Source organism: Aptenodytes patagonicus, chromosome 14 (assembly GCF_965638725.1).
Source record: "Aptenodytes patagonicus chromosome 14, bAptPat1.pri.cur, whole genome shotgun sequence".
Lineage (NCBI taxonomy): Eukaryota > Metazoa > Chordata > Aves > Sphenisciformes > Spheniscidae > Aptenodytes > Aptenodytes patagonicus.
Genome location: NC_134962.1, coordinates 11,270,430 through 11,288,257, shown reverse-complemented (window position 1 = coordinate 11,288,257; position 17,828 = coordinate 11,270,430). Strand labels below are relative to the sequence as shown.

The 17,828-nt window shown below is 48.5% G+C and overlaps 2 protein-coding genes across 8 annotated transcripts; one reads left to right on the top strand and one right to left on the bottom strand.

The window, feature by feature from the left end:
- Positions 1–4,219: 4,219 nt before the first annotated feature.
- Positions 4,220–9,242, bottom strand: LOC143167250 (oxidative stress-responsive serine-rich protein 1-like). 4 transcript variants are annotated; one of them, XM_076352475.1, is made up of 4 exons: positions 9,208–9,242; positions 8,325–8,445; positions 6,553–6,663; positions 4,220–5,878 (listed from the first exon to the last, which is right to left on the bottom strand). In XM_076352475.1, the coding sequence occupies exons 2-4, from the start codon at positions 8,399–8,401 to the stop codon at positions 5,194–5,196; spliced, it is 873 nt and encodes a 290-aa protein (XP_076208590.1). In that variant the 5' UTR covers positions 8,402–8,445; positions 9,208–9,242; the 3' UTR covers positions 4,220–5,193. The 4 variants fall into 4 exon arrangements, with proteins under 4 accessions (XP_076208590.1, XP_076208592.1, XP_076208591.1 ...); XM_076352477.1 differs by lacking the exon at positions 9,208–9,242 and adding an exon at positions 9,004–9,026; XM_076352476.1 differs by lacking the exon at positions 9,208–9,242 and adding an exon at positions 8,570–8,976.
- A 164-nt stretch (positions 9,243–9,406) lies between these two features.
- OSER1 (oxidative stress responsive serine rich 1) lies at positions 9,407–17,064 on the top strand. Of its 4 annotated transcripts, none has more exons than XM_076352472.1 (4): positions 9,407–9,425; positions 13,431–13,547; positions 15,384–15,497; positions 16,249–17,064. In XM_076352472.1, exons 2-4 carry the CDS (start codon positions 13,471–13,473, stop codon positions 16,940–16,942), a joined length of 885 nt encoding a protein of 294 aa, XP_076208587.1. In that variant the 5' UTR covers positions 9,407–9,425; positions 13,431–13,470; the 3' UTR covers positions 16,943–17,064. The 4 variants fall into 4 exon arrangements, with proteins under 4 accessions (XP_076208587.1, XP_076208586.1, XP_076208589.1 ...); XM_076352471.1 differs by lacking the exon at positions 9,407–9,425 and adding an exon at positions 9,440–9,506; XM_076352474.1 differs by lacking the exon at positions 9,407–9,425 and adding an exon at positions 9,799–9,815.
- Positions 17,065–17,828: the final 764 nt, after the last annotated feature.

Genomic DNA, 17,828 nt, shown 5'->3' with positions numbered 1-17,828 from the left:
CCTGCCTGCCTGCCAGCTCGGCAATCCGGGGCAGCTCCAACCCCTGCGGCTCCTTAGGAATATTTTGCAGCAGAGATTAAGATTTTTTTGACTGGTTTAGATATGGCAATATGTAATAAATAGCTACATTGATGGATAGTGGCTTTAAAATGTCTAGCAGGTGTCTTGCCTGCCTTGCAACCTTCACGGAAAGAAGCAGCAATGGCTCTTTAAAGGTATTCAGTGATTTTTGGAGAGCACAGATTAATTACTGCCTAATGGTTGTCGTGCAGCCTGTAGCGGGGTAGAGCCCAGGAGCCCTCACTGTGTACCGGAGCCCCAGGACGCCGGGCCAAACCGGACGAGCCCTCCTGCACCAAAGCAGGCACGGTTGGGGGTCATTTCCAGAATTAGCAAGGTGTGTCGCAATTGCAAACCGGCCGGGTTTCTGCTGCTCGGAGGGCGCTGGGGCTTCCATAGCTGCTGCTCTCCGGGCGCTACGAGCAGCACCCAGAGGTTTTCAGGCAAACGCCTGTAGGCAGCTGACACATTTCTAGACACAGTGACCTGGACATGTGGGCCTGTGCTTTATGACACTTGGCTTTGTCACGCTCCATCTCCGGCAATCTGGCAGCCTGGAGATAATTTCCCACACGTGGGACTAGCTGCCAGTGCCGGGGGGTAGAACCAGCCTGGTTATGGGGGTCATAGGGGCAAGTTGTGGAGAAGATGGAGGAGAGGACTCTGCAGGCTTGGTCTTGGGGCTGCGAGAGGGCTCTGGGTGCGAATGTGACTCCTCCTCCACACATCGTTCCCATCTCCACCCATGCTGGAGCTGGTGAGGTTGCCCCAGGAGTGGAGGGAAACAGGGGAGGGTTTGGGAGAGCTGGTTCAAGTGGGGAAACTGAGGCACACTTCACCCAAGAGCACTGGGAGGGAGCGGGGCCGAACTGGTACCCGGCTGCACAAACATAGTGAAAGGAGCAATTTTCTGAGGGTTGGGAGGTGAAAATGAATGCTTTGGTGTTGTGATGTCCTGCTCCCGAGGGTGCACAGGAAGGTGATGGTGGAGGGGTGAGGCTGGGAAGTGCCTGTCCTACCTTCTCCCCCGTAGGCAGCAGCCCCCAAAACCGTCCTCCCTCCCCAGCCCGGGGCTTCCCAAGTGCTGCCGGAGACCCTGCGCTGGCCTCGGGGACACCCACAGGGAAAGGCTCTCGCTTGGCCTCTGCTTTGGAGCTGCAAAGTCAGGGCGGTGGCCTGCGCTGCTGCAAACTCAGAGCAAATGGGGCTTAGAACAAAAAGCTGGCCCCATCGCGTGGTGCTGTCCTGCCCTCTGCGCAGCAGCCTCCCCTCCCACCTGCTCTGCGCAGGAGAGCCCTCACTGCCCAAAAAGCATCTTTTGGGGCTCCTTTCACGGGAAAGGGACACCTTTGGGTTTAGGAAAGGAAAGGAAAGGAGCAGCTTGACCAAGCAGAAGCGGTTCTCTCCTGTGGATCGCTGTCCAGAAAGCCCCATCTAGTGGTATATTTTGTGATGAATTAATGCTGCGCCGTTGGGAATAAAAAATGACAAGTTGCTTCATCCCTCTGGGTCTTGCAGGTATGCGGCACCTCTGGAGGTGCTTATTTATTCAGCTGGGTTTTGGCTTGCTAAACTGAGCAAGGCTTGAGGGGCAGGATTGGTGCCAGCCCCCTTTTAGGGGTGTCCTGACCTTGCGTGACCTTGAGATCATCCCCAGCTCCTGCCCACAGCCTTCCTGCCTGCGAAAGGGGATGATGCTGGGCTGCCCCACAGGATGCTGCGCGGCCGGACCCGGTGGCATCAGCAGAGCCCTGGTGCCATCGGGGCAGGATTGTGGGTGCTGGCGGTTTGGGAATACACAACCCGGCGTGTCTGGTCTCAGAGCTGATGCAAATGTTACGGGGGGGGAGAGAGCAGGCGGCTGGAGTCGGTCATGGGACTTTGCAGGCACAGAAGCACCTTCCCTGTTTAGAAGGAGGGGGTGGAAATCGGGCTGTAGGGTCAGCTCCATGGATTTTTTTTTTTTTTTTTTTTTTTTCCCCTGGTGGCCTGATTCAGCGTCTGCCAATGTAAAGCTTAGCTAGGACTCGGTTTGGCTTCTGCAAGTCGAGAAATAAATTTCATTGATCCAGGCTGCCCTTCTGCATCCCCGCTTCCGTTGAACTAGTCCTGAAGCTGGACAGGCAAGTAACTTGTGAAGTGCTGGGGGTGGGGAGAAGCCACTGAAAAAAACCCAGCCTGGATCTGCTGAGACAGGACGTAGAGAGGTGGGATACGATCCGAGGAAAGTCCCGGGACCGCTGCAAGCCCACCAGTGCTTCCTCAGAAAATTTTAGACATATTCTTCTGTAGATTGACTGGGGACACATTCTAGAGCACCCGTGGACGGAAAAAATTCCCCAGGCTTGTTGGGGCGGGTACAGCGGCAGGCTGGGAGCAGTGAGGCTGGCAGGGCTGTGCTCAGCACTGCTTGTACCGGGCCACATCTGAGGCCAAGCGCTGATGCTCATCAATCAAGCTGATCGTGCTGTGCAGGCATTCCCAGAAAAGATGCTGTTCGCTAGTAACGGTTGAGGTTTCAGGCAAGCAGGAGTCACTCAGTTATCGGAGGAGTGAAGTGAGCGAGCTGAACTGGGACGGCTTTGAAGGAAACGGGAAGTTTGGGCTTGGGTCCTCTCTTAGAGCTCATCATTTCACCCAAAGGAGATGGTCTGAGCACTGCGAATGTCAGCAGCAATGTTTCGGTACGTTTGCTACGAGCCTGATTGTTGCAATCAAGAACCCAAAATATCGTGTCTTTCCTCTGCCGCAGGCAGCACTGGATGTGCTTAAACACGAGCACAAACGGTAATTCAGGCAGAATACGAGACTGCTGAGTTTTTGTCTCTTCTTTCCCCTTTCCTCCCCCCCTCGCTACCAGTTACTTCTCTCCTGCGCAGGACACTATGGAAATGTGCGCAGAGAACCCGATCGCAGACTCTTCCCTCCTGTCCGGCCTTCTGGCACTTTGGGTTCACTTCTCAGCCCTAAACTTCAGGGCGTATCTTGGACTAGTTTAACTTCCATCATTTCCCCAATTCCCCGCTCTCCCCAGATACAGCGGGCCTGCTGCACGCTGTCCTGCTCCACAGCTGAAAATGCCCTTGTGCCCTTCCAACGTCGTCGGTCACTGCTGGTTTTATGTAACACCAGCTTGAAGGTCTAGACACTTCCAGGGGTTTGTGCACGCTTTATTAAAGAAAGAGAAGCAGGACTGTGCTCCGCAGCAGAAACAACTGCGCCGAGGTGACCTTGAGCCAGGCCGCCGCGCCACGTTTCTGGGGAAAAGAGGCTCGCCGTGCCCCTTCGCAGGGCTCCAGCTGCAGAGGGGAGTGGGGACGAGCAATGCCGGTTTTAAATAACTGTATTTCTGCATGCTAACGATCCGTGCCCCAGCCTCGTACGCGCAGGCTCCAGGCCAACGCTCGCCGAGAGGCAGGGTAATTGTTAAAGAGTCTAAAAGGGAGAAATACTGTCTCTCGCAACAATTCCTTCCAACGATTTTAGAGGCCGCAAAACCAAAACATGAACAGAAACACGAGCAGACACCCTCTGCTGAAGCAGAAATAGCCTTTGAAAAACAGCAGCAGCAAAGATAACTAGTACTAAATATTTACGTTTAAAAGCAAAGTACACATTCTCCCTACAGTAGATCTGGTATAAAGAAGGGAAAGCGAAGAAAACCAAAACCGTGCGTGTGGGTACGCAGGACAGCGCTGGAAGAGGAAGCTGAAGGGAAGGGGACAGTGAAGTACTAACCCGAGAAAATTTAGAAATCAGTTAAATTTGAGAGCACGAGCCAGTATCGCATGCTGCGTGACACTTAAGAATACAACTAAAACTGTTATTTTGCTCTTACGTTAACTTATTGAACTTTAAATCTGAACTTCCTGGATTCGTAAATTTTAGGGACAATTAGAATAAAATCTACAGACAGCGATTATCATCCAGAACATCCGAGACTTCTCTAGCACGGAATACAAGGCCAACTGTCTACATCTGCTGTAATCTATTTTTGTACAACTGCTTGTGACTCCTTGGCTTGCTGACCACTAATTTTTAAGCGTGTAAGTAAAAGTGGCAGTATTTTACTCAAACGGTTGTTCAGCGTGTGCGTACAGCTGACACTGAAAGCAGATTTTTGGGTTTTTTTTAAAAAAAAAAAAGGTCTTGAGGGCAGATGAGCGTAAGTCAAATTATTCAGTCTTTAATTTGCTGGGTTTTGACAAACATTTATTAATGCAAGTCTCAGCAACAAAATTTTTTATTTCAGTATTTTCAACCAGAAGGAATGTTATAGCTCTACACCACACAGCCTGTACGATACACACTTCTTGTTTACCCTATCTCCACGCTGCTCCACGTATCAAACATACTCAGAAACAATCTGTATACATGGCTCCACCATCTCCACTTCTGAGACAGCATGGGCCAAAAAAACCTGTTAGCCTGCTTCACTCCCCCCTAAATCATTCCATCTGTAAAGCACAAATAACAAAATATATTTTTGCTTCTAAGAGCTTCACTTATCTGCAGAAAAATAGAACTGCTTAAGAGTGAGCTAGTTAGATTTTGAAAGGGTCCAAGCACACACCCGCACATTCTGGACCTCCCAACAAATTTGTGAGGAGGAAGTATTCACAATTTGATCCAACTAAAAAGGAGCCAGATAGTGTTCACGGAAAGGAGATTCATCCCATCCAAAATACCGAACGCCGCCTCATTCTTCTCTCTAGAGCAGGATGAGGAGGATAGAGCTGTAGCTATGAAACATTTCTCCAAGTACTGGGACACGTTAAGAATGAACCTTCCAAACACTGCAAAATTTCAGAACAAAACCTAAAAGGCGCTTTTTTTTCCCCAAAACATAGTGAAAACAGCATACAGAGCTTGAATATCCACAGCACAAACCGAAAAACAAAGGGAGTTCATTTGATCTACAGTGCTTTTGTTAAGGTATTCAGAGACTTTAGTGCATTCTTTTTAGAACTAAGCTCAGAAACTATATTCCATTTTTCGTTTTATTAGAAAACTAAACTGTATGAGGCAAAGAAACATTTGATCAAACACGCAACAGTGAAAACACGGCGCTGACAAGGCATTTAACCCAACCATTATCACAAACCCTGATTCCGGATTCTCTGTTGCTTTCAGTCAAGTGTACATCATTTCTGCCATGTGAGACATTTTCTTGGGAATATATAAGTAGTATTCCATGTATCCCGAAAGGTCTTCAATAGTCACGTCATCCACAAAGGCTCGAGCTTGCTCAGAACAAGATCTAGGAGAACTTGATGAGGCTGTCCCACAGGGGGATCTATTTTGAAGAGACTGGGCATGCACTCCTAGGACTGCCTTTTCGCATTCTGACAGGACGCTCCGTAAGCCAGAGAAAGAGTACACTTCCATGGTTCGCCACTGTTTGCACTGGCACTTCTTGTCCGTACAAGGGCACTGCTTGCCGTTGCTAAGCATGGATAGGGACTGGAAATCTGAGGTTTGGCTAGAATGCAAGCTAGTTTCAAAGGATGAGGAGAGAGTAGGGTAATTCCCTCTTGACTTCTCCAAAGGCTCTTCGGCGGTGAAAGCTTCCAAAGGTTCAGTTCTGTCATCGCTGGCCTCAAAGTGAGAGTCGCGCCTGTCCTTCGTACCGTGTTCTGCTCTAACAAAAATGTCTGAACTGGTATTACCCTTCGACGCGTCTGCCTGCGTTTTGTGTTTCAGCTGGTTGTTGGCTTTCACGTTGCAATACGTAAACTTGGGAGGATGCAGGACGGGAGACTTGGAGCGTCTGCGACGTGGGACTCTTGCTGATCCTCTGGAAGGCTTTCTCACACACCTGCAGGGTTAGAACAGGTGAGCAAGTAGGTAACTCCAGAATCTACACCATAGCTCAATAAGCTCTAAAATGTGGCTAAAAACGTTTTAAACAATATTTTTTTTCCTGCTTAGAAACATCAGGTGACTGGTCACTTACAATCTCTAACAGGAACAGTGGAGGAATCTGAAGAAACTGGGGCTCCCCCAAAGGAAAGACACATACAAACAGCCCTTATTTAAAGGTACTTCCCCCCAAATCTTTTGTGTTAAGCAAATGGTAACTGTGTCATCCCAAGCTGAACTGTAGTGCGGAACCTGGGTATCAGTTGGAGCTGCTGGCAGAATTGCACTGAATATCCAGGTACTTCAATACATAAACAAAATAACCCAAGAAAGATGTGAGAGGGGGTTGCGAAGGTGTGAGCCTTCAAGAAAAGGACTTCCGAGGAAATCAGTGGAAAACAAAGTTGCAGGTACCCTCTCTAAGAGAAGAGGCAATACTGTTTTTAAAGTCTTTGATGAAAGCCCCTTAAAAAACACCGTATCAAACAGTTATGGTAAAGTTTTGTAACAGAAAGGAGAGAAAAGGTATGTTGAAGCAACTAATCAACAACTTTCACTGGAAACAGTATGCAAGTGTTAAACCTCTGAAACCGGGAACACACGCACGGTGCAGCGAACGGTATGTTTTACCCATGCCACGCTTCCTTTGAGCAGACAGCCTGCTGCTTGGCTCCATCCGTGGCTGCTCTTGTCGGTGTTCTGAGAATCGTCCCGTCGCCCACAGACAGAGCTGCAATACATCTGAGTGAAAAGGGAAACGCCACATCACAGCGGTGCCTGAAGGTCTCGAGTCAGCCTATTCGCTTTAGATGCTGAGCCAAGACATTTAAGTTTGCAGCCTTGACTTCCTCTGCAGTTAGTGGTTAAAAACGGGCTATTACAGAGATTTATCTAACCACTCTTACTATACTGACCTCAGTCAAGGGTCTAAAGATAGGTGAGATGAAATGAGAGGCCAGAATGCCCAGAGGCTGATGTCATGCCTTATTTGTACCAAAATGACACATTAAAGGAATGTAAACTCAGGTTCCACATGTTCTTGTCAGACAATAGTTGTTAAAGATAGACTCCTACTCATCTAAAACGCCGTCAGGAACCCATAGCAGCAGGCTGAGAAGTCGTCAGTGGAGAAGTGGATGAGGTACAACAGACAAGGACAGATTACCAATTAATTTCTCATTAAATTTCTCAGATAAACACGGAACGGAAAAAAACATCTGGCTCTGGAGGTCCAGACAACAAACATAAATGCCTCAGCACGCAAACCTGTATTTATGATGGCTGTATGTGTGATTTGGAACACGGGATAGGAAATTCTAAGAAACAAGGCTGAAATTCTAGCAGAAGAGCCCAAAGTTGATCTTAAGGGATTAGTCACAAGACTTGAGCTGTTCCAAACACATGCCTGCAAAACAACATCTTTTTATGCCTAAGAAGATATCATCAGGAAACAACCAGAATTCCACATAGTCTGTCACTGGTAATACATCGAAAGCGGCATGCTTAATAAGCACAGCTCTTTGTTAGAGAACAGTTATTTTTTTTCACATTTAACAGAAGACCTCCTGAAGTAGAAGAAACGAGTAGCAAAGCAAAATAGATTATAACGTGCAGAGGAAGTCATGAGTTCGCAGTATTGATGGCTACGGAGGCGAATTCACAAGGTAACATTAATTATCAGTACAAAGCTTTCCCTTGTGTCTGTGACTTCCCAAAAGACTTCACGTGAACTACCTCACAAAGTGTTAAGGCTGCATAGTTTTATTAACTACTACTTTTAAGGAAGACGCTTATACTACATATTGTCAGTACACACAGCGCGTTATGGAACAAGTTTTTAGCATAAGAATGTCTGCACGTGCATGTTTACTCTACAAGATCTACTCTACAAAATCCCCTGAATCCAGAAACGATCAGTGCTCGTATTTAGCCTGACGATTTCCAGTGAGCCTGGGCTCTCCAGCGCACTACAAAGCGATGGTGCGTCCTTCAGACGTTTTCCAAGCAAACCTTCGTGCGCTACAGTAAAGGCTGATAACGTGGCTGAAGACGCCAGCGTTTACGTGACTGGACAAACAAGTTCCGTATCACACAAGGTAACTTCGGCTACCACAACAGTTAAGAGTGGGTTCGCTGCTTTGGGCGAATCATTTCATGTTTTCATACAGTCACTGTGTAATTTCCATTGGATATTGTGTCAAAATTAGTCAGTAGTAAAGCACTGCTTTGCCTATTAGACAGTTATAATGACTGCATTTCACGTGAAGTGACGCAGTTGTCTCCTCTTGGAGTGTAAGGAACCTTTCACCAAATGACATTTGAGATTCAAAATAATAGAAAACAAATACAAATACGTGGTAAGAAACCGACAAATTACACGGTCCTTTTTGTTGCTCACTTACCCTGCTGCATCCACCCTCAGCTTTTTGAAAGCTGTTTGCAGACTCTCTTCCTCTTCATCTTTAGCTTCCAAGTCCATTGATGGGCTCTCAGTGTGCAACCAACCGTGCCATATAGAATAAACTGAAATACAGAAATTAGGATTTGACGTTGAGGCCTGAACACACAGGGTCTCTGCAAAACCGAAATGACGCGTGTAATGGATGCTCGTTCTTCTGCGGGCAATCTCACTGCCCTCCCACCGGACCTGCCCAGTACTTTTCACCGTGAACTCCGCTTTTCTCAGACCGGGCACAGCCTGCGTCAAAAACAACGAAGCGCCTTTCTTCCACCGGGCGAACAGACGACGTGTGTCCCGCCAACTACTCGAACTTCAGGTCGAGTTGCGAGCGCGACACCGCCAGAAGAGCCAGGGGCAGCTGGGCACCGCCACCGCCGTGGAGGGCTCGTCCCTGCGGTACGTCCCCTGGTGACAACCGAACAGCTCAGCAGCCCGGGGGAAGGAACCGCCGCCAGACCTGAAGCAGGGCCACGCTGCCGCCGCCGCCTCCCCCGCGGGCCCGCGGCTACCAGAAGGCTCTGAAGCGCCTGGCAGCGCAACGCTTCACCTCCCGGGGCCGCGGTTTCGCGCCACCCGCGCCCTGCCGCGGCTCCGCCGGCTCCCCCGGGGCCTCTCCTCACCGGCTCGGCGGGAAGGCCCGCGGAGGCCCCCCCTCCCCCGCCGCGCGCCCGGCCCCCCACGCCCCTCCCCGCTCCCCAGGGCCGCGGCCGCCCCTCCGCCGCCCGCACAGGCCGCTGAGCGGCTCTCCCGGCGGGGCGGGGGGGTGCCGGGGGGGTGCCGGGGGGTGTCCGGGGGTGTCCGGGCGCCCCCGGGGCGTCGCTCACCGCCGCCTGCCAGCCGCGCTCTCGGGGGGGGCGGGGGAAGGGGGGGGGCGTGTGTGGGCCGCGGAGCACAACAGGAAGTGAGGTCACCGCCCCGCGGGGACGCGCATGCGCGGGCGCGGTGCCCGCCGCCCCTCCGTTCCCCCCGCCCTGCCGAGGACGCGTGCGCGAGCGGCGCTGGCCCCGCCCCCGCCCGGCCGCCGTCGCTTCCGGTGGAGGGGGTGGGTCTCATCCGGGCGGCGCGGAGCGGCGCGGCCCGGCGGGAGGCGGCGGGGGCCGGGCCGGGCCCTCGGGCGAGCGCGGTGAGCGCGGGCGGCGGGGCGCCCTCCCCCGCGCGGGTCCCTCCTCTCTCCCCCGGCGGCTGGTGCCGGCGGGGCCCTCCCTCCCTCGTGGTCTCCGGAGCTGCCGCTGCCGCCGGTCCCCTCGCGGGGGTGGAGGGCTGTGGGGGAGCCCCGGCGGGGCGCGGGGGCTGCGCTGAGTCACCCCCGCCGCCGGCTGGGCCTCGCCCCCGCCCGAGGGTCGGGACCGGGCGCCGGTGCCAGGGCTCGCCCGGAGCTGCGGGACCGGGGCGTCCGCTGGGCCCCGCCTCAGGGTTATGGGCTGAAAAGCAGGTGCCGCTGGGCCCGGGGCCTCCCCGGGGCTGAGGGGGCAAGTACGGGGGGGCGTGAAAGCCTGCGAAGCTCCCGGAGGAGGGTTCCGGGCGGCAGCCGTCTGCGGGCGGCCAGGGAACGGCCGCTGCCGCTTGCCCCGTGCGCGGGCCCACGGCGGGGCGGCCGGCCGCGTCCCCGTTCGGTGCGCCTGTCGTGCTGCCGAAGGCCTTGGCCGGGGACGTCTGGCAGCTCTTAATCCCTTTCCGCGGCCGTCTGTGAAGCCGAACGGGTGTGTTCGCGCGTTGCACCCTCACAACTTTATGAGCGGGGGGGGACGTCTCGCAGCGCGCCGGGCTGGGTTGGTGGTCCTGGACTGCTGGGAAGGGGCTGAGTACAGTGGGAAAGGGTGGATGCCTCTGCTCCCAGGAGACGGAGAACATAAGTTTCAGTGTGGTTTTTTTGACACAACGTTAAACTTCGGTTGGTTTTCACAGTAATTCATTTTTTCTCGATACCAGTGCTAGTTGGCTGGTGCATCTAAAATGCTTAAGCTTATACTTAGTTATCACAGAGTGAGCGGGTTCTTACCTGAATAAATTCTGCATCGTTTTGAGGGTTTACCGTGTCAGCGGTGAAAGGCAGCACGATAAAATATGTAGTCTAAAACTGTTAGTATGTTTTGAGTAACGTACAGTGATTTAAAAACTTTTTACTCTCATCGTCTCGCTAAGGTTATATAATACAGGGGTTTGGTATTTTAAAAAGAAAAAGGTTGTAGGCTGAATTTTTTATTTTAAAGAATGTTCTTTTCTGGTCAAGGAAAAATGTTACTGAAGTAGGGACCGCACGTTTCACCGGAGCAGTAGTATTTAACTAAGAGAGTTTATAAAACAGTAACTCGCTCAGATGAGCATCGTGTTGTCAGTCTCCGTGTTCGCTTCCTCCGCTCGTGTTTACTTGCTGGCTGACTCACTGGACAACGTGTGCCTTGAAGTTGTTATGATACATTATCCTTCTGCGTGTGTCATAATAGCTGTCTGCAATACAGGGTGCCCAGATGAAATCACGGCAGAGCGAGCAGCCGCAACAACAACGGGGAGAGCTGCCACCTCCGACTGCAGTGAGGTTGTGAGGGAACAGAAATTGCCACTCTATCTGCATAAGTAACCGAGCTGCGGAGGTTCAGATTACTCCTCTCTCTTCACCGAGACCTTTTCTTTTCCGTGCTACAAAAAAAGCTGGTGCTTAGCTGGTAAAAGTAGTACTAATGTAGGCGTTACTGCTGTATTACTAGGTAGAGTCAGTGCTCCGTATATGTGTGTTCTTGTTACAGGAGCTGTTATCGTTTGCTGGGTTTGGATAGTTACCGTCGTAATGGATTCTTAGAGCTTCAGGAAGATACAGAATCACAGAACGGTTGAGGTTGGCAGGGATCCCGGGAGGTCCAGCCCCCCCTGCTCAAGGGGGGCCACCCCGAGCCGGTTGCCCAGGACCACGTCCAGATAGCTTTTGAGTATCTCCAAGGAGGGAGGCTCCTGGGCAGCCTGTCCCAGTGCTCAGTCACCCTCACAGCAAAGAGTTGTTTCCTTATGCTCAGACAGCACCTCCTGCGTTTCAGTGTGTGCCCGTGGCCTCTGGTCCTGTCACTGGGCACCACTGAGAAGAGCCTGGCTCTGTCCTCTTTGTACCCACACGTCAGGTATCTATATACATTGATGAGATCCCTCCTGAGCCTTTTCTTCTCTCGGCTGAACAGTCCCAGCTCTCTCAGCCTTTCCTTATAGGGGAGATGCTCCAGTCCCTTCATCATCTTAGTGGCCCTTCACTGGATTCTCTTCAGCATGTCAGTATCTCTCTTGTAGTGGGGGGCCCAGCGCTGGACACAGGACTCCAGCTGTGGCCTTGCCAGTGCTGAGTAGAGGGAAGGATCAGCTCCCTCGACCTGCAGCCCAGGATACCGTTAGTCCCTTTGCCACCAGGGCACACGGCTGGCTGATGTCCATCCTGGTGTCTACCGGGACCCCTAGGGCCTTTTCTGCAAAGCTGTACTGGCACATGGGCTTGTTCCTCCCCACAGGCAGGGCTTTGCACTTCCCCTCATTGAAGTTCATGAGGTTCCTGTCGGCCCCTTTCTCCAGCCTGTCGAGGTCCCTCTGGTGTATCAGCCACTCATCCCAGTTTGGTGTCATCAGCAAACTTGTTGAAGGTACACTCTGCCGCGTCATCCAGATCATTAATGAGGATGTTAAACAGGACTGGACGCAGCATTGACCCCCGGGGTGCACCGCTGGTTACTGACCTCCAGCTAGACTTTGTGCCACTGATCACCACCCTCTGGGCCCAGCCGTTCAGCCGCTTTTCGGTCCACCTCACTGACTGATCATCCAGCCTATGCTTCATCACCTTCTCTATGAGGGTCTTGTGGGAGACGGTGTCAAAAGCCTTACTGATGTCCAGGTAGAAAATATCCACTGCTCTCCCCTCGTCTACCAAACCGGTCTCATAGAACGTTGTCAAGTATGACAACCTTGTAACTTAAAAAAAAGACTGAGAAGATGATCTCATCACAACCCATACAGCGTGGCCAAAGGCTCTCGCAGTAATGGCGTCCACACCAAATGGCCCTGTTTTTCCAGAAGTAGTCAAGTCAAAAGCATTAAATGAAGCAGGCTAATCAGCCAGGTAAACTTCAACAAATACTGAGCTTGAGGTAGTCTGGTGTAGAACTGAGACTTGCTACTGTCAGTGGTTTCTGCTCGGCAAAAGCAAAGCCCATGCTAAGGAGGCAAACCTTTATCGAGTACATTTTTAGCGGAAGCATGGCTGGTGTAGGATGTGCACGTGACTGCAGAACTGTAAGGCACTGAAGAGCATTAAATTTAGATCTTTCTAAATCTCCTTTAGTCTTGAGGAGTCTTTGAGACTCCTTTGTAGCTATATTAAATGATGGCCAGGGTAGATTTAAAAAAAAAAAAAATCAGCCAGTTTTTGTCAATTCCTTTTTTTATTTAAAACAAGGCTTACTATTTGCTGTTTGTACTCTTATTTGCATTTGTACTTGTTCAAGAGCTGATACCAGAAAATTCTAATGGCTATTTGCAATCAAAATACCATGTTCTGGTAGGATTGTGTAACTCTTGCTGGGATCTAGACATCAAAAAAATTTGTTTAGCTTAAAACTTTATCTTGTTTTAAGAAAAATCTGTTGGTTTGGGGTTTTTTTAAGTATATATGTAACATCAAGTCCCAAAGTTGGAAATAGCAGTTGTAGGAAGTCGACTGTTTCTAGTGGTGGTGTTCCTCCTCGCCTTTCACCTCTTCTGGAATTATTCTGGTAACACACTAAGACAAATAGAAGAGTCTGTCTAAACTGTAATGGATGTGCAAGACGCTATCGACACCAAATTTTACTTTAAATTGCTAATTCACCTAGGCAATTGTACAAGAGACTGTTCCATTCTTGGGTATCGTAAAGCTGAATCAACTTTCAAAAATGTTCTACTAGAATGACCTCAGCTTTGTGCGCTCGGTGTGCTATTTTGAGTTTATTTTCATGTATTACGATGCTGCTGGGCAACTGATGTTTTTAACAAGGCATTGGTCCTTATTTTCATATGTCTTTTTTTCTGCTTGTAGCAGTACATGGTAACTCTGTCACCTTCTGGCCATCCCAATAATGAAAACGGAAGCTAAGGATGGAGAAGAGGAAAGCCTGCAGACAGCATTCAAAAAGCTAAGAGTTGACACAGCTGGGTAAGTAACACCACAGGGAGGTACAGAGTTAACATATTACAAATGGACTCGAAGGGAACACCCTTGCTGTTAAATTTGAAGGAATGAGGTAATTGCAAAGGGTTAGGGACTGAAAGCCTTCATTCTAGTTAAACAAACTGAAATAAATTCACTAGCTGCAGACAGCACTTCTCAAGGAATCGTCATTTGTTTGATCGCTGTTAGCTCCCAACAGGCTTGAAACAAACAAGTCAGCACTTGACAACATGCTTGAAATGAATTTTGGCATGAATCTGGCTGCCAGAGGTTCTGTCCGTAGCACTAGAACTCTACTTTTGAAGTTAGCATATTGTCATGGCTCTGAAGGCCTGTCATGAGAATAAACTCCCATCTTTTCCCAGGAGGGAAATGTTCTTTCCATGTCAGTAAAGGAAAGCGTTAGATTCAGTGCATGATTCCCACACAAACTGTTTTCATTGCTGTCACTTAACACATTTCCTATTTATAACCAAAAATCACTAAATGAGAAAGAGTGCTTTTTGTGTTGTCTTGTTTTGTGGGAGATCCGACACGTGGCACTTACCCTCCCTGTCCCAGGTAGCAGCAGAACACAAGCAGCATGTCTTCTGTTGGTGGTGATCATTTTTATCTGAAATGAAAAGGAAAAAAAAAAAAAGGCTTCTATAGACTGTTTTTTCTGCTGACAAATGTGCACCGTTACACATTGCTTGCGTAGTACTGTGTTTCAGTAAGCTGTTGTCAGTGACGCAATTGTGCCCGTAGCTGAAATGAAAGCGTAGGTAAGGCAGTGTGTAAATATCACGGTGGTAACCAGAATTACCATAGAACTTAGATCGTGAGTAGATGGGCTTCTAAAGCTGTCTTTCGTTGAAGTAATTAAACTCGTTAGAAATGAATCACCACGCAAATGCCTCTCATTTCTTCAGTATCTCTAGTCCCACCCCCCAGGCAGGCATACTTAACTACTTCGGAGTTTTTACCGTTGGCCTTCAATTTTCTGCTCTGTGTTCGTTGTCCTTTAAATGGAAGATAGCAGCTGTTTGACTAATAGTTTGGACTCTATTAAATATCAGTTAACCCTATCCTAGATCAGTGTGTGGGGACTTATTTTCACTTTTCAGGGAATCCGCCCTGCTTACAAACTAATTTAATACCGGATTTGGAAAATAATTTCCTTGTGAATTCCAGTGTAATATGTGAAGTCGCAACTTGGAAAAATTGTTCTTGGGATTATCACAGCTCCTTGAAAACGGGAGTTTGGGCTGAATTTATAGCACCAGAAAAATTAGTAGATCTTCTAAGGTCCCTGGCTTGAATAGAAGTTGAAGATCTGACACAACTCTGTTGCTCAAGTGATTGAACTCGCAATAGTATGAAGAGTTTTAGCTTATGTTGTCCTAGACAGAGGCTGAAGTGTTCTTCAGTTAAACAAAGTCTATTTATGTCCAAAGAACATTTATTTTTAGGAAAGAATGGCTTATTTGTCTCTGGAAAAAGAGACGCGTTTCTTCAGTGATGGTGTTTTTCCCCTCCCCTCTCCCGGGAAACTGAAATTTAGCCATTGTGTGTGCTTCGTCATTGGCATGTGGAGTTCGGATTTGCAGTCTAGTTGCTGAATGGCATCGTGTTTGGTGAAAGAGTCCGTTACACAAACTTTTGAGATAGGAATGTGTAAACGCTATCTTTCTGATTTGGGTCTTCTTTGTGGGCAGGTCTTTTAAGACATGTTGTAAATGATTTGGAGCAATCTTTTCTGGGAGAGAAGAGTGATAAGTTTTTTCATATTCATAATGCTAACCAGTCCAGGCTGTCAACTTTTCATTCTGTCTTTCACAGATCTACTGCTTCTCTCTCTGTGGGTGAAGGGACAAGTCCAAGAGCACTAGTTAGAACAGTGGCAGATGAAACCAAACCTAAGAATGTGTGTACTTCTAAGGAAACCTGGCATGGGTAAGAGAAGCTTGGGATTATCAGACTACTTCAAATGGTACTGCATTGAAAGGGAATTTTAAATAGACAAGGTTTCTAGTAACTACACCCCTAAACAAGGGAGCCAAGTTTTCTTTATTAAAGGACTATTTAAAATACTCTACACCACCTTTTTCTGTTCATATGTGACTACTATTCTTACTTACAATTATGTGAAGTGAAAGGAAATGCTGTTCACCTATAGGTTGCTAAACATTATAGATGTTTCTCAATATAAATGTGAACTGCTGTTTTTGAATCAGACAACCATGAACGCACCTCAGTCGTTTGACATTGCAGAAGCTGTCACTGTGCCTTGGGAACTAGATTAAAATAAAAAATTAGTTTCTGGAGTGTCGACGCAGAATTTGATGCTCATCTACTGAAACAAAACCACCCTTTGCCCTTGATTAATTAGTCTTGTGCTGTCTTCTTGTGCTGTGTCCTTCTCTTAAAGGTTATTTTGTCATGTCTCGCATGCTTTACTCATTTTCTAACCTTAAAAGCGTGCACTTTTGATTTCATTTCTCAGGTGTTCCTTTTATATTTTATAGAGCTGCCTGACTAGAACAAAGTCAGATTCCGAGATAGCAGAATACCCTGAGCAAGTCCTCTAAGTTTAAAGCTCTTGCATGCAACATAAACGTAGTAGAGATTTTGCCCAATGTTACGTGTAATCCAGCAGTAAGTCCTTCAGTGAATCTTCACTCCCTTTTGTACCTTTCCCTGGCAGGTCTATGAAGAAGCCTTCAAGAGGAGTTGTGAGAACCCAGCGTCGCAGGCGTTCCAAGTCTCCAATTCTTCATCCTCCAAAGTTTATCCATTGCAGCACAAAATCACATTCCACGTGCAGCCAGCTAGCACACAAGAGCCAGATTGATGCCCAGGACGACAGCAGTGGGTTTGGGATGCCAGTCCCACAGGAAGCTTGTGCACAGGAACGATGCGGTGTTGCTCCTGACGTTGGCCGGAAGGGAGCTGATGTGGAGTCTTTGGGAGCTTCTGTTACACAGTCGGCGTCAGAGAACAGACAGGAGAACTCTCCAGCTGCCGTTTCTCTAGTATCCAAAGCATGCCTAAAGACTAGGGAGCTTTCTGACTTTCAATCTGTGTCCAAGCTGAACATGAATAAGCCATGTACGTGTGCAGATAAAGCCTGTCAGTGTAAACGATGGCAAGATATGGAAGTGTACAAATTCTCTGGCTTGCAGAACACCCTCCCGTTGGCACCTGATAGAAGAACAATTTCTGAGGATCACTCCCAGTCTTTGCCATCAAGAACTCCCTCAAGTTCTCCACGCTCTTGCTCTGAGCAAGCCAGGGCCTTTGTGGATGATGTGACTATTGAAGATCTTTCGGGATACATGGAATATTACTTGTATATTCCAAAGAAAATGTCTCACATGGCAGAAATGATGTACACCTGACAGCAACGAGCACTAAAACCAGAAGGGTGCGTGGTTTAAATCTGCCCTCCATCACACTCATGTGAGATGCACCCCACTCCCTGCTCACTGTGCTTGCAATAAAAACACTTCTTTGCATCTTAGCTAATGTTCATTATTTAAGCTGGACAAGCAGTTAAGCTTAAGCATTATAGTTTAAGCTTGGAACAGATAATGAACTAAACACGGTGAGCGTGTTTAGAGTGTACCTGCCTATAACTTAAGTGACCTAACATTTGGGAAATTCTACTTTGTTTTCAAAGTCCTCCCATTTTGGTTTGTTGGAAGAGAAGATTCTCTAGATTGCTTGGTGATCAGAGCTTTTATTGTGAGAAATTTGATGTAATTCAGCTGCTTTGAAATTGCTTTGATCTCAGGTTGTTAACACTTACACTTGTGTTTTTGGATGCTTGTGCCTCTGATTTTATTTCATAAAGGAGTGACCATCTCCTGTCCTCTTCTTGGTCCTATTACCACTCTAGGCAAATTCAGGAGACAGAGTTGTCTTTTTCTTTGATTGGAGGCATTGTTATTTCTTTGTGCCTAAAGAGGCTTTATTTCTGATCAGCTGAACAGGCATCCTCTTGCCCTATCTTTGATGTTAATGTAGTCAGATGCTCTTAGGTTAACATAACATCTGCTTGCAAGGCTGCCTGGTGAGAAAAGAAACGTGGACAATCAAAGCAAGGTTGTTTCAAGAGGTTATTCTGATCTCTGTAGTGTTGGTTAGGGGAAAATGTAAAGCAAGCATAACTTTTTGTCGAATGTCCAACAGGCCTTAGACTTGTCTGGAGCAGGAGAAGGACCCTGCTTTCTTCAGGGGGATTGCTGCTTCGGTTAACCAAGGGAAAAATGAGATGATGGACTC